Source organism: Macaca mulatta, chromosome 15, assembly GCF_049350105.2.
Source record: "Macaca mulatta isolate MMU2019108-1 chromosome 15, T2T-MMU8v2.0, whole genome shotgun sequence".
Lineage (NCBI taxonomy): Eukaryota > Metazoa > Chordata > Mammalia > Primates > Cercopithecidae > Macaca > Macaca mulatta.
Window position 1 is genome coordinate 103,909,620 of NC_133420.1, and position 14,343 is coordinate 103,923,962.

At 35.8% G+C, this 14,343-nt stretch overlaps 1 protein-coding gene across 4 annotated transcripts in view; it reads right to left on the reverse strand.

Moving 5' to 3' along the window:
- Positions 1-502: 502 nt before the first annotated feature.
- ALDH1A1 (aldehyde dehydrogenase 1 family member A1) overlaps positions 503-14,343 on the reverse strand; it is a 185,367-nt gene continuing 171,526 nt past the window's right edge. For all 4 annotated transcript variants that reach the window (XM_015117904.3, XM_015117905.3, XM_077966215.1 and 1 more), the window contains 4 exons: positions 11,834-11,998; positions 9,625-9,782; positions 5,909-5,983; positions 503-1,110 (listed from right to left, as the gene is read on the reverse strand). In XM_015117904.3, the coding sequence (XP_014973390.2) occupies positions 1,038-1,110; positions 5,909-5,983; positions 9,625-9,782; positions 11,834-11,998 (471 nt within the window). In that variant the 3' untranslated portion in view covers positions 503-1,037. The remainder of the gene's footprint in view (positions 1,111-5,908; positions 5,984-9,624; positions 9,783-11,833; positions 11,999-14,343) is intronic.

Below are 14,343 nucleotides of genomic sequence, written 5' to 3' on the forward strand. Positions count from 1 at the left end.
TTATTCATTGCAAAGTTGCTCATTATTAAGGTTTATATTCAGTTAGATTTCCTACCTGAGGCCATTCCCAATTCCCTCAGTTAGCCTTCATCATGGCCACTTCTGCAAGTCACTGCAAGTTTCTAAAATCCTCATTTTTTAATGACTCCTCCCTTTCTGTGGTGCAGGGATTGTGTCATTATTAACCACTAAATTAAAGATCTTCAGATAATGGACCATTCCTTATTCACCTCTTTTCTACAACACTTAACACATCCAAAACTTTGTAGGAACTCAATAATTGCTTACTGAAGGACTGAGGCCATCTATTTCCAATAAAATGTATTGATTTCAAGAATTCTTCTGGAAAATACAACGTGTTTCTTTACGCATTTGAGAATGGGTGGATTAGACTTTTACTTTTAAATGTACCTTTATGCTCAGTTTAATACTGTTTTTAAGTGATAAGAAGAAATCACTGTAACCAAAACTTGTACTTAAAAAAATTCAAAAGTAACAAGAATCATGCAAGGTTGTTTTTATTAAGCTTTATATTCAGTTTACAGCTACATATTACAGGGATTATTTCATTTGACAAGCAGACTGACATCCTAGGAAATTTTTCAAAACAGTCCAAGGACTTTATAACTACTGGGAACAGAGCAATTTACTCTGCAGTTAACATGTATGTTAAGTACTTCAAGGAGTCACTAAGGGAAAGAAGCTAAATGCAACTGTTCCCTTTCTATAAAATGATTATCCTGGAAAAGCAGCTACAAAGAAAAACCACATAACTATGGCAAAGCTAGAGAGATCATACATCCAAATTTGCCTTTTTTATTTAGGATAGGACTTGGGGGTCACATTTCAGAAGGCAAATAATGCTTTCAGAACAAGCTACATGTCAAGTTTTCTATGGGTAGTATTAATACTAATATGATTTAGCTTATGTTTAAAAAAATCAAGAAAAGAAAAATTTTGTCTTTAAAATCTGCTATATTAGTGACTGTAGGAGATGCTTAGCTATTGAAGAGCTTCTCTCCACTCTTGTATTTTCTTTATGAGTTCTTCTGAGAGATTTTCACCGTGACTGTTTTGACCTCTGTGTATTCATGGAAACCGTACTCTCCCCTAGAGAGAAGGAAAACAAACCCACAAACACTGTTTAGCACAGCAGTGTAAATATGCTATAGTTCATGTTTGTACAAGTTTGTTCTTGTTTTACTGGCTAGGGACGATAGAAAGTATTTCTTGTGTACAGAGCATCTCATATAGTAGCTAGCCAATCATCAGCTTTCTGGTCTTACACAGATTCCCTTGTGGGGAAAATTTTTTTTAAAACTTTCAGTTGATTTCTCACAGAAATAGTCCCCTTTTGACATTATTCTACTTGATTTTAAAAACTCTAACTGCAGATGCAACAATGTCATCTTGGAAAAATGAAAAGAAAACAAAAAGCTCTAAAACTACTCAAAAGACAATTCAACTCAACAAGAATTTTGTCATTTCTAGTTTAGATTGAAATAAGACGGACATAGGACAAGAGGAGAAGTAGCAATATATGATCACTACAAGTTCTACTCTACTTCTACAGTTTTGCTGTAGTTTTACTGTAGAACTAGAGTAGAGCTTGTATTCACCATGTGTGATTGTCACAGAAGTGGGAAGGGGATAGAAATTGAACATGGTTTCATTTCTAGTCTAAGGTGCCCTAACATGGCTTGAAACAAAATATTTTGCAGCAGTAGTTTCAGCAAAATCTTTTGATTCTTGGCAAAACAAAAAACTGACCTTTGTTGTTTGAAGTTTTTTTTTTTTTTTTTTTTTTTTTTAAAATTGTTTTCTTTTAAGAGGAGGAAGATGATAGATTGGTCTAAATTCAGGCTCTCGGGCTTTTTTGTAGTTCTTGGTTTTTCCCCTTTATGCAACCTCCTCTATCCCCCACCATTTTCTTGTATAACTCTTAAGTTCAACCCAAACGATCAGGAATTAACGCGAGTCAATCAGTTTGGACTCTGGGACCTTGTTATCAGGTTTATGGGGACCTCCCACCAGGTTTAGAAACTGACTGATTTACCCCTTGTTGAAGAGATGACTAAAAGACTGGGCTCAGTTATTCTCTATATTGTTTTGATGAGAGGATCAAATTACATGTATGTAAGAGTAGTCTCAAAATCATAACACTCACGCACATGTAGGCTTACAGAAGAATAAGATCTTGATCCTTTTTTACCCCTCCCTTCTTGTGATATAGACAGGTATGTGGAAGACATCATTTTCTGCTGGGTAACCTAATACTCTTACACTGATTATTTTCTTGGGCAATTAAGCTTTTGAAAATACCTTTTAAAAGCTTCAGTGAGCATGTTCCTTAAAGTAATGAAAGGGCTTAGCCTCAATTGTCTGAAATCCATTAAAAGATAATATTTTAATAAGTATTTTATCTCAGGGTTAGATCAATCAGCCCATGACTTTCACCAATAGGTTTTCTATTGTATTTTGGGTCACATAGACACTTGAAGCTCTCAGGAGAGTAATAAGTGGGATTATTGTCATATTCAGGCTGAAATATGTCCTGCTCCTTAGAATTCCTATGCCTATACTGCATCTACGACATAGCCCCAAACATCTGTTTGGATTTCTCTTCATCTTACTGTGTCTGTGAATTACTGTTTGTAGACTTCTAAAATCTTCAGTGTACAAATCACCTGGGACCTTATTCAAATACTGATTCTGATTTAGTAGGTCTCGAGTGAAGCCTGAGTTGGCACTGGTAATAAGTGTTTGGAAATAATGTGACCCAATATTACAAACAAGCATACTGGCATAGAGGCCCTTTCAACCTTACATAGATTCGTTTATTGGTAATAAACTTGCAAGTGATATCAAACTATGCTGCTTCTCCAGGGTTCACACTGGGAAAAAAAAAAAAGGTGCTAGCACCACATTACATCTGATTTCCTCTCTGTACCCAGGATTGAGACTGGCACTAATTAAGTAGGCACAGAAGAACTGTTTGCTGAACAGACTTGGTAAATATCCTCAAGAAAAAAAAAATTCATTTGTGTTCTCACTATACAACCATTAGTTTACACTTCCTTGTTCCCCTTTTCTATGGAACAGCAGGAAAAAAATATCATGTGAGGTGCTGAGAGCCAATTAAGTTTAAAACAGCATACTAGCAAAGTCTTAAAGGATCTATGCTAACCTAAGTGAAACTGAGTACAATTACACAAAGGGAGAAATTTCTGTCTTTTCTCTAATCCCAGTGCCAACACTATGATCAGAGATGCAAAATCAAGGTTTGCATACTCTGTATCACCTTCAAACACATTGGGGTCCTCATAACACCATTTTTGGCTCTTTGAGGACTCTGTTCTCAACTGATCAATTCTGTCTTTCTATTGTTGAGGAAAATTTGTAAATTAACTCTTGGGAGTCATTTGAGGTTATCACCTGAATAATAACTTGTAACTCTTGGAACATCTTGCAGCAAATGACTTGTTTATTAAGTTCACCAAATTTGGTTTCAGGTAGACTTTAACTGTAGCATTCTCAAGTTGAATTTTTGAAGTTAAAAAAACCACACACACACAACTTTGTCATTTGTCTTTGAAAGAAATTATCTATACCCACGTTCTAGATTTTTAGGAAATTACTGATGGTTGATTCCTGTTTCAGTCCTTCTCTTATTTGATTTCTTTATGCCTTCACTTTAAAGTCTGACCAAATTATGTTCAACGAAATTGACATGTTTGGTCTACTTTAGTCTTGCATTCCTTTTGATTATTTTATCTTTAATGTTCTCAGTGAAATGTGTTGTTAGATAACCAGGCCAGCAACGAACCAACTGCCCTTCAGAGAAATCCAACCTTTGTTTTTACTTTTTGTACAAAGTAATTAGTTTTGCCAAGATATTCTCCAGTAATAGAAAGAGAAGAAACAAGGGAAGGAAGAAACCCATTTGTTGAATTTACACTTTGTGGCAGTTATGTGGTTAGGGATTTAATATTCAGTATGTCATTTAACTCTCACAAGAACTCTCATTCCATCTTAAGTGGAATGGGAACATCTTCACGAAATATGAGAAAGTAGAGGCTCAGAAGTTAGGTAGCTTGAACTGGGGTGCATGGCTAGCAAGTGGCAGAATCAGGAATCAAATTCAGCTGGTCAGACTCCAGTAATATTTTCTCAGCTACACCATGCATTTTTGATGGGTTAATCTTTTGTTCTACCTTAGCAACATTCTAAATATATCCATGGCTTTTCACTACTCCACTAATAAAATCTAAGTCAAATTTCTTAAGTGCAGGACTTCTTAATCTGTATCATATGTAACTCTGAAATCATATTTTTCATCCCCATAAATCCATACCAATCAACCAAATTAACTAGCCCCTCAACATACCACATGTAATGTTCCATGCAAGAAAGCTCTCTTCTCTGCTAACTGATATCCTACACTTGCTTTCTGCCCTCGAGGAAGTTTCATCTCTTCTGTTAGGAGAAGTTTTCTTCTCCGTCAACTGCCATTAAGTTTTCAACCACTGGATTTCCACTGGGGTCAGAACTATAGAATCTTAAGCATGGAATAGAGGTTAAAAGATCTATTTGCTTCTTCCATTCTTATCCACACTCACAATCCTTGGCCTTGTCTGACAGATGAAAATAGCGATGGTTAGAGAGATGCCATCCTGACTCTTACACTCTGGTAGTGTCTAGGTTTTCTTCAATACTTTGCTCTGTACTTTAATTGCTTCTCTACCTCCATAGGATATGGAGTCCCAGTGTATTACTACTTATTTCATATAGTGTATGTAGGTTATTTTGCATGTGTTTTTACATATTCCTCCTGCCACCACAGTTATGTAGAGGATGGAATGCAGTGTCATGTCTCCGGGGTTGCTAGGACCTTACACATAGCAAGTGCTTAATGAATGAAAACATATTAAGAAAGTAGACTGGTCATTTCATAATTTTCTCATTTCACTGACTCCCCGGAGATATTTGTTTCCTTGTGATTTTGCTGATTCATTAGAGTACAGTACTCAACTATTTACTGCATTTAGAAATTGAGAAACACACATTTTCATTTGCTAATTATAAAATGAGCAAGTTTACAATCTATGTTTGATACTATAAGGTTTCTATTTTTTCTTCATAAATGTTTACATTAATACATATAAAAAGTTTTAAGAAATAAAATGATTAAAATTGCTTAGAATCAACTAAGTATATTGCCACTACTTTCTGTATTTATATATATATGTGCATTCTTAAAAAGTCTATATACCCTGGTTTCAAAAGTAATTGAAATTTCATAAATGCATTTATATATAAATATTCTTAATCTAGTCACTACTATAAAACATGTTTTCCTCAAATTTCTTTTTAGGTTTAAATTTTAGTACTAAAAATAACTCCTTATGGTAATAAAAATTTTAAAGTCTACATCAATAATATCTCAACAAATGGGAATCATTCCTCTTACACTGAAATTTCCTTTACATAGGTCACCTAATTTACTTATGTAAATGGTTTATTCAAATAACTACAGTGTTTACATTTGCACCTTTCTTACAATCACCAATTCATAGCTTCCACCTCTTTTCTGGAAATGTTTCCCAAATGGATTACATTCATATATACAGCAGCAATTGTAAAAGCAAGCAACATTACAATCACCAATGTAAGTTGCTTAATATAGTCCCGAAAATATAGTAGGAACTTAGTAAATTATGTTGCCTTCTGCAATCACCTTTTGCACTATGGAGTACATCCAACATTTAATAAGCTATTTGGTGCTATGAATCTCCAGGAAAGAACAGAGGCAGGTTTTATTTAAGGTGAAAACTCTGAGTTAATTCCCTGGGAATGAAAATCATTTTTATAAAAATAAATATTTATCTTAATAGAACGTTAATCTTACAGTTCTCGTCCATTTCCAGACATCTTGAATCCACCAAAGGGACACTGGGCAGTTACCACGCCATAGCAATTCACCCTGAAGAGAAAGAAAAGTGCATTATAGACAATACTTAATGTGTGAAAAGAAACCTCCTTTTTGGCAGTTTTAGAAATTTAGAAAGCTCCTTACAAACTCCATTAATTTCAATATAACATACTCATCTTGATATAAAAAGCAGCACAATAAATTAGAATGCAGACATATATGGATACACACTACCTAGAAACAAATAGAATAGTGCAACTGCATATGTGGACAGCCATTTTGGTCATGCATTGTGTCCCTGAGAAGTGGTAGTCTGAATTTATAAAAGATAGAATAGTCACTATGCTGTAGGGGGAAGGATATGGTTTGCTAGAAGCTAGAAGTTGTTGGATCGGTATTCATTACTGCCGATATATATGGATCAGCTTGTAATTCTCTTGATGTTTCTATACTTAACAGGCTAGAATCAATTTTCTTTTGCAATTGTAATATGTATCATATTACTCAGTTAATTTTTTCCCCATTAATTGGTTAAATAAATTGCTTAAACAGAGGCCTTGGCAGGAGTTGGGTTTAATTATTATTTATTCCCTGTCATGTTTCATAAAGTGTTTAAAGATACTTGTATAAACAAACATAATTACATGAATGGGAGTAATTAGAGTCCAACAAAAAATTACAATAGAAGATCAAGATGGGGAAAATGAGAATGCAGTTTTGCAGACCATAAACAATATGTTTAGCTTTAAATTTACTGGTGGCCAAAGTTAGCAAAATCTAATTACGTACATGATTCTCATTATACACAAGAGAAAAACACTTTTTAAAGGAGATTTATGTTTATACTTTTCTCTCCCTTCATGCTATTTTAATAGGTGGACAACAGTGTGGCTTCCAGAGCCTAGGTTAGTAGCTGGAGACTGAGGCAGGAGGATCACTTGAGCCCAAGAGTTCGAGACCAGCCTGAGGAACATAGAAATCCCTTGCCTCTACAAAAAAATTTAGAAAACCAACCAACCAATCAAACAAACAAAAAAGCCAGGGTGGCTTCCAGATAAATTGTATTATACTTTGAAGACTGGTCATTACTTTTATCCTGAGATAACATTCAGATGTTTTCTTTGTTAAAACACTATCCCAGTTTCCAAAGTTCCACATTCTCACTGGACCGTAGAGTTCTTAATTATATCTCTCATCCTGGAGGGATAATTCCTTTAATAAATTTACACTTATAAAAGGCAGTATTGTCTCAGATTTGTTTAACTGCCCTTTAAATTGCAAAATCAAATACCTACTTTGAAATTATGAGTAAAATTACTGCAACTCTGGAGTTCAATAATTTTCCTGAAAACACCAAGCAGCTATTAGGTCTGGGACAATGCCAGAAAATTATTATCTTCTAGGATATATAGTAACAAGATGGTCCCCTCTGCTTTTCCTAAGGGAGGAAATTCCTGATTGGGGATTCCCAAGACCCTCAGTGGGGTGATGTCATAACAAGCTTCATCAAGCAAGCATGGAACATTCTGCTAGTCGAAAATACAAAATCTGAAATTTGTCTTTGTTAAAAAGTGCAGAGAATAAGTTTGCTCATTTTACTGTAGACTAGAAATGAAACTGTTTTTACTGTGAATTAACAGAGAACTGAGAAATGTTCACTTGGCAAAAACTTTGAGTTCAAAAGGTTATCTGTCATCTGTAAGCAAGTGTTTCCTCATGTGTAAAGTGGAGATGATAATATTTAATAGGATTGTTTCAAAGTATGCGTAAGATTGCATGAAGCGTATTCCTGTTGTAGTACTTGGTATGTATATCTTCAGTAAATGGCGATAATATACATACACACAGTAACTATGCTGAATTTTATTAATGCTTTTATCATAGGCAAATTCTATATTAATCACTAGCTATACTGACTATTCAAGAAGAACTTGCTGAATTTTATTTAAGAATCTCCCATTAGGCCCACTTCTTATTGCTGTTACAATGGCAATTAAATTGCCACATGAGCTTTGAAGGAGAAATTCAAACTATAGCATTGATATAACTTGTGTTAATGTATACCCTCCCCTGCCCCAAATCCGTTTATACACTTTTAAAGCCCCCGAGATTATTCTAATGAACAGCCAGGACTGAGAACCACAGCCTTAGAATATTGTATAGGTCCAGGTCATCATGGTGGCTCAGGCCTGTAATCCCAGCCCTTTGGGAAGCCAAGGTGGGTGGATCACTTGAGGTCAGGAGTTCGAGACCAGCCTGGCCAACATGGTGAAACCCCGTCTCTACTAAAAAAAGAATAAAACAAAATACAAAGATTAGCTGAGCTTGGTGGTGCATGTCTGTAGTCCCAGCTACTTGGGAGGCTGAGGCAGGAGAATCACTTGAACCCAGGAGGCAGAGGTTGCAGTGACCCAATATTGCACCACTGCACTCCAGCCTGGGTGACAGAGTGAGACTCCATCAAATAAATAGATAAATAAATAAAGAGAGAGAGAAAGAGAAAGAGAGAGAGAGAAGGAGAAAGAGAGAGAGAAAGAGAGAAAGAGAGAGAGAAAGAAAGAAAGAAAGAAAGAAAGAAAGAAAGAAAGAAAGAAAGAAAAAAGAAAAAGAAAGAAAGGAAGGAAGGAAGGAAGGAAGGAAAGAAAGAAAGAAAGAAAGAAAGAAAGAAAGAAAGAAAGAAAGAAAGAAAGAAAGAACGAACAAACTGCATAGGTCTGATCTAGGTGTGACTTAGTGTTGGGAAGGAAAATAATCTTGGGCTATTGCCAGGACCAAGGGGCCAAAATGAGGCTAATGGGGCCAAAGTGACCAAAGACATAGTCTAGAGACTGACGGTTGAGTATAGAATGCAACAGTTTGAGAGGCATAGACTTCATGTTTATAGTCTCTTGATTAAAGTATAAAAATAAGAGCTATAAACTAGGTCAAAAATGGGAGAGGGAGGGGATCTTCAAAATTCAATTTTTAAAAAATAACTTCAATTATCTCTAATAATCCTAGAGTAAGAAGGCTGATACAAGAATTAAATATTTGCATACACAAGGGTACCAAGTAAGTATTGCTTACTGGTCACACAGAACTTATTCTTTTACCTCCCTGTATACAGCATAGTACCAAGTGCCCAGAAATTACTTAGCAGTTCTTATATTGTGTTAACCAAACATCAACACAATATTTTTGGTAAGCAATTTCAAGAAGCTAGATAAAGTTAAAGAGAATATCCTCCCTAAAGTTCTTCCAATAAAACTTCTTCTTTTTTTTTTTTGAGACAGAGTTTTGCTCTTGTTGCCAGGGCTAGAGTACAATGGCATGATCTTGGCTCACTGCAACTGCAACCTCCGCCTCCCGGGCTCAAGCAATTCTCCTGCCTCATCCTCCATGTAGCTGGGATTACAGGCACCACACCCAGTTACTTTTGGTATTTTTAGTAGACATGGTGCTTCACCATGTTGGCCAGGCTGGTCTCAAACTCCTGACCTCAGGTGATCCACCCACCTCAGCCTCCCAAAGTGCTGGGATTACAGACGTGAGCCACCGCGCCCAGCCTTTTGTTTGTTTTTCAAGGCAGCAACTGCTTTTCTAGAGAAGGATAGGTAATTCCAAATGAAAAATCCAAGTCTGAAAAGGTTCAAGGTAGTAATCCATTAATGTGGTTATTACTGAAAAGACTACATTACTTAGGCTGGACTTACCACACTGTTCCTGCCTGCAGAGCAGAGGAGATGGTTACGGCTTTATCAATGTCATTGGTAAAGACTCCTGCCGATAAGCCATAGAAAGTATTGTTTGCTCTTTTGATCACGTCATCTAAAGATTTAAACTTCATGATTTGCTGCACTGGTCCAAAAATCTATACCACAAGAAATAAATAAGTAAAAATAATAGGTTAAAATGAAAAATGATATTGTAGATTTTTTTTTCCTATACACTATCCTAAATTGATTAAGATTTTGTTGCTCATCTCAAACCTATGTGTGAGAATCCAAATAGTTAACTCCAAAAATGGTAGGTGAAAACAGATAGTTAAATTTCAGTTTAACTATCAGTTGTTAAATTTCCTTGGAAGAAGAAAGGGTACAAATAATTAAGGCAATATTAAGTTTCTAGATGTTGGAATTAAGCTTTCAAGAACTTATGATTGTGCAACAAATCATTAACTTCAGAATTTCTTTTTCACTTGGGAATATTTTAAATTCACTCTCTAGTTTTTCTTATCTTCTAAGTCACTACATGTAATTACAAGCCCCAGAAAGCAATCTACTGGATAAATGAACAGGCAATGATTAATAATAATAATGCTTTAAACACCTGTATGTCATTGGTAAAATATTAACTATTCTAGTATACTCAGTAGAATAATTACTAATTACTTTTCATAATTAGCCAAGTTAGGTAAACATCATGAACTTTTAGTCTACTCTGTAGCAAAGTCTTAGGCAACTTAAATATATCAAACAGAATTGTTCATTACTGCAAGAGCTTATACATTCTAAACCATCCTATTCTAATCAAAGCATGAGTTCATTGGTAATCGCTATAACTGCAGGACAGAAAACAAAAATCACAATTTGCTTACTCTAGCCTAAATTACTCTTTTGCTTTCACTAAGTCCCTGGTTACTGCAGCCCAAACTCAATTCACCCTGTATCTCAGCCTCAGGTAGAAGAAAAACAACTGGATTTTCTCTTTAAAATTAAGCTCCTGTATTTCCATATGGAAAAAAAAAATTCCATATAGCTCCTGTATTTGATCTATTAAGATCAAATAAAGACTCCTCTGAAATTACCAGAATGTTCTGGGAAATGTGAATGAAGGGAGACAAAAACCAGAAATGATAAACGGTTTTCTGGTGTTCACCACTGATTTAAGTGTCAGAAGGGAGGGGCTACTGCTCAATAGAGGTTGAGTGCAAATCTTAACATTATAAATCGAATCATATTTGAATGTAGGAACCATATACACAGCTGCTACTCTAATAATTGTGTTCATATTTTACATAATTTTAATTGAACACAGCACATAGCTCCAGGCTCCTACTTTGAAGTAGTAAGCTAGCTGTTCTCCTATATATTAACCTATTATAGGAACACAATACATGTTTCCTTAATTGAAGATTGTTTTCCACCTCTTATCTGGTATTAATCAAGATATGCAAGAATGAAAGGACCAAGAACACACAGAAGGTAGGGAGTGATAGAGGAGACAAATGCTGTTTTCAAATACATGGATGGCTGTTATGTAGAAAAAGGCTATAGGGCAAACATGGAACCAGAAAGTAGAACCTATATAATTATCTCTTTTGTGATGAGAACACTTAAAATTGACTCTCTTAGCAATATTCAAGTATATGATACATTGTTATGAATTACAGTCAGGATATTTATGATAGCTCTCTTGAACTTATTCCTCCTAATTGAAATTTTGAATCCTTTGACCAACATTTCCCAACCCTCATCCTCCACTCCCCCAAGCCTCTGGTAACCACCATTCCAATCTCTGCTTCTATGAGTTCTACTCTTTGAGATCCCACATATAAGTGAGATAATGCAGTATTTGTCCTTTTACGCCTGTCATATTTCATGGAGCATGAATTTTCCAGGTTGTTGCTGCAAATGACAGGATTCTTTTCCATTTTTTTTTCAAAGTTGTGAACGCAGCACCTAAAAATTGTTAAGCATCCAGAACTGTGTTGGCCGGACAATTGTGGCTGGCCCCATGGATCCCTTAGTATTTTTTAGTCTCTATCACAAATAACTTAAACCTCTATCAAGAACAGAATAAAGAGTAACACTGACAGAGAAAGATGTTCCAAAGTGCTGGGAATTTTAAACGGACACTTGTATACACACATACAGATGAAACATGGCAATGAAAAGAACAGAACAGAATGAAACCATTTACCTCCTCTTTGGCAATGCGCATCTCATCTGTAACATTAGAGAACACCGTGGGCTGGACAAAATAGCCTTTATTCCCCCACGGGCCTCCTCCACATTCCAGTTTGGCCCCTTCTTTCTTCCCACTCTCAATGAGGTCAAGTATTTTATCATATTGTTCCTTGTCAATCTATTTGAAAAATATCACATGAAAAGAAAAAAAGTAGTCACTTGTAAAGATAACACATTACTGGGCCTGTTAACAAAGGCTTCAAAATGCTAAAATATTGCAATTAAACCAGATATTGAATCAAAACAGCTAACAGAGGCTCAGATTCATTCTTTGGATACATTTTCTTCTCATGACTTTTAAGGGAAAAGTCTCTTGAAGATAGATATTTGTATTTCACATTTGTTTTATAGTTATATAGGAAAAGCATTCAGCACTGCAAACACATAAAAACCTTTTACACAATCATCATTTATTCTCTCTGGTAGAAATGCCTGTTAATCTAAATACATTTACCGGGAAACTATTGTCCTGGCTGAAACGAAAGGAGGGAAAAGAGAAAAAGAGAACTTTGATACTGGGTTTAATTAGATCTGTTGGGAAACAGATGCTTTAACACTGTTCTTAGAAGACTCCCGAGCCTCTGTTTGATCTCCCCATTTCTGAATCACCCCCTCTGACCTGTCTGATGCCCTTGGATATCCCATTCTGACCATAGTCTGGGCACCCTTCCCAGTTCTGGTCCCACTGGGACAGTAGGTAGGTTTGCTTCGAATTCTGGCCTGTCCTGAATGTCACCATCCTGCTTTATTAAATGAGCCACATCTAAATAGATGCCAGGTATTACAGAACTTAAATGGTCTTTATTTAAACACTATTTTTAAAAGGAAAATAAATGAGTTCAGAGTTGTGGTTGTGAACACCAGGAACACATACCTTTCCTTCAAGCACTGAAATCGGGGGCTCATTTTTGTCTCAATTTCTATTTTGTGATGTTGAATGACTGGGTGACTCTTGGATTCCAAGTCACTGCTGAGGGCTGCCTATCTCAGGTGTAGCAGGGGTTAAGGATTAAAGGAAAAACATGAGATCTAGGAGCTAAGATGGGTTGGAGGGTGGAAGCTCTTGTAGGTTTAACTTCCCACTACTTGAAAATTTTATGTTTCACTTTCTCTGATTCTGCAAATCTTCTCTACCTTCCAAAGCCAAGAAAAGGCTTCCATAAAGTTATTTCTAACTGGACACAGTCCAGCCCCCATATCTAACTAGATTAAGCACTGTTTGAAACTAGAAACTATTTTCTAAAATTTGGCACAATATTTGGTATAATGTTGCTCAACGGTCTTTAGTGCAATATTTAATATAATATCCCAGAAGGAAAATACTCGTTCATTTCTAGCAGATTAAGGAAATTGTAGTGTTAAGAAGCAATATTTAAATTACTACATAGGTTGAATAGTAGCAGAATAAGGGGTGGGGTGAGATAAATTCTGCCTGGGTAAGATATTCTAGTTTCTCAATAAATAGTCAAGGGTCCATGTACCTCTCTATAAAGCTTTCTGTCTTATTAGAACATATTAATCTGACTATGCCCTCAACATCATGATATTTGGTTTTTATTTCAAGATATATTTTCCAAGTCATCATGTTTTCCTGCCTGTGACCACATTGAATAACCGGTGCCAATCCAATCCCTGCATACATACTGGAGAAAAGGGCTGAAAAGACTTATTTGTCGGAAAACTTAGATGGTCACTAACTTATAAAACTACAGGCCTTCATACTTCCGTGCCTTGCTAGTGACAACGTGGTCCTACAACCAGCAACTGCAGCATCATTTGGTAGCCAAATGTGCTTCTTTCACCCCACCTCAGATCTACCGAATCCCCAGGCACAGGAAAGACTGAGGAACACTGTGATGGAGCTTGGGACTACAAACAAAAAATTAAGCTCTACTTAGGGACTAGTCAGTTTTATCTGGCTAATTTTGATTCACCACAAATACAAACCTTCTTCAGAAGGCATCAGATTGACGATATATAAACTTGACCTTCTTTCTGGACACCAGGGACTGTTCAATAATGTTAGGATGTAGCTGGGGCTCTTTTATGTGATGGGCCATTGGCCTATGGGCTAGTCTATGAAATGTAATAGGTAGGTCATGATATTGTAGCAGTCTCAAAGGAAACATTTTAATGTGTTTGAATGGGTAAATTCTTTAATTCCTTAGGCTTAATGGGTTAAAGAAGATGAATTGAGAAAAAGCACTTAGATGTTCTAAAATTATTCAGAAACCATGTATCAACAAAAGCAATGAATAGATATAGAAGTCACTGATCTGTATGATAATTGTCACCATAGGTATAAATTGAAGCATGTAATTTTTATTTATTTACTAGACATTTGAGCATGTGGACCAAGCACTCTGATGGATGCATTTTATAGATTATCCAATTGCACTGCAGAAGATTGAGGTTTCTATGCCCATTCTACACATAAGACAATAGTTTCAGGGAGGTTGGATT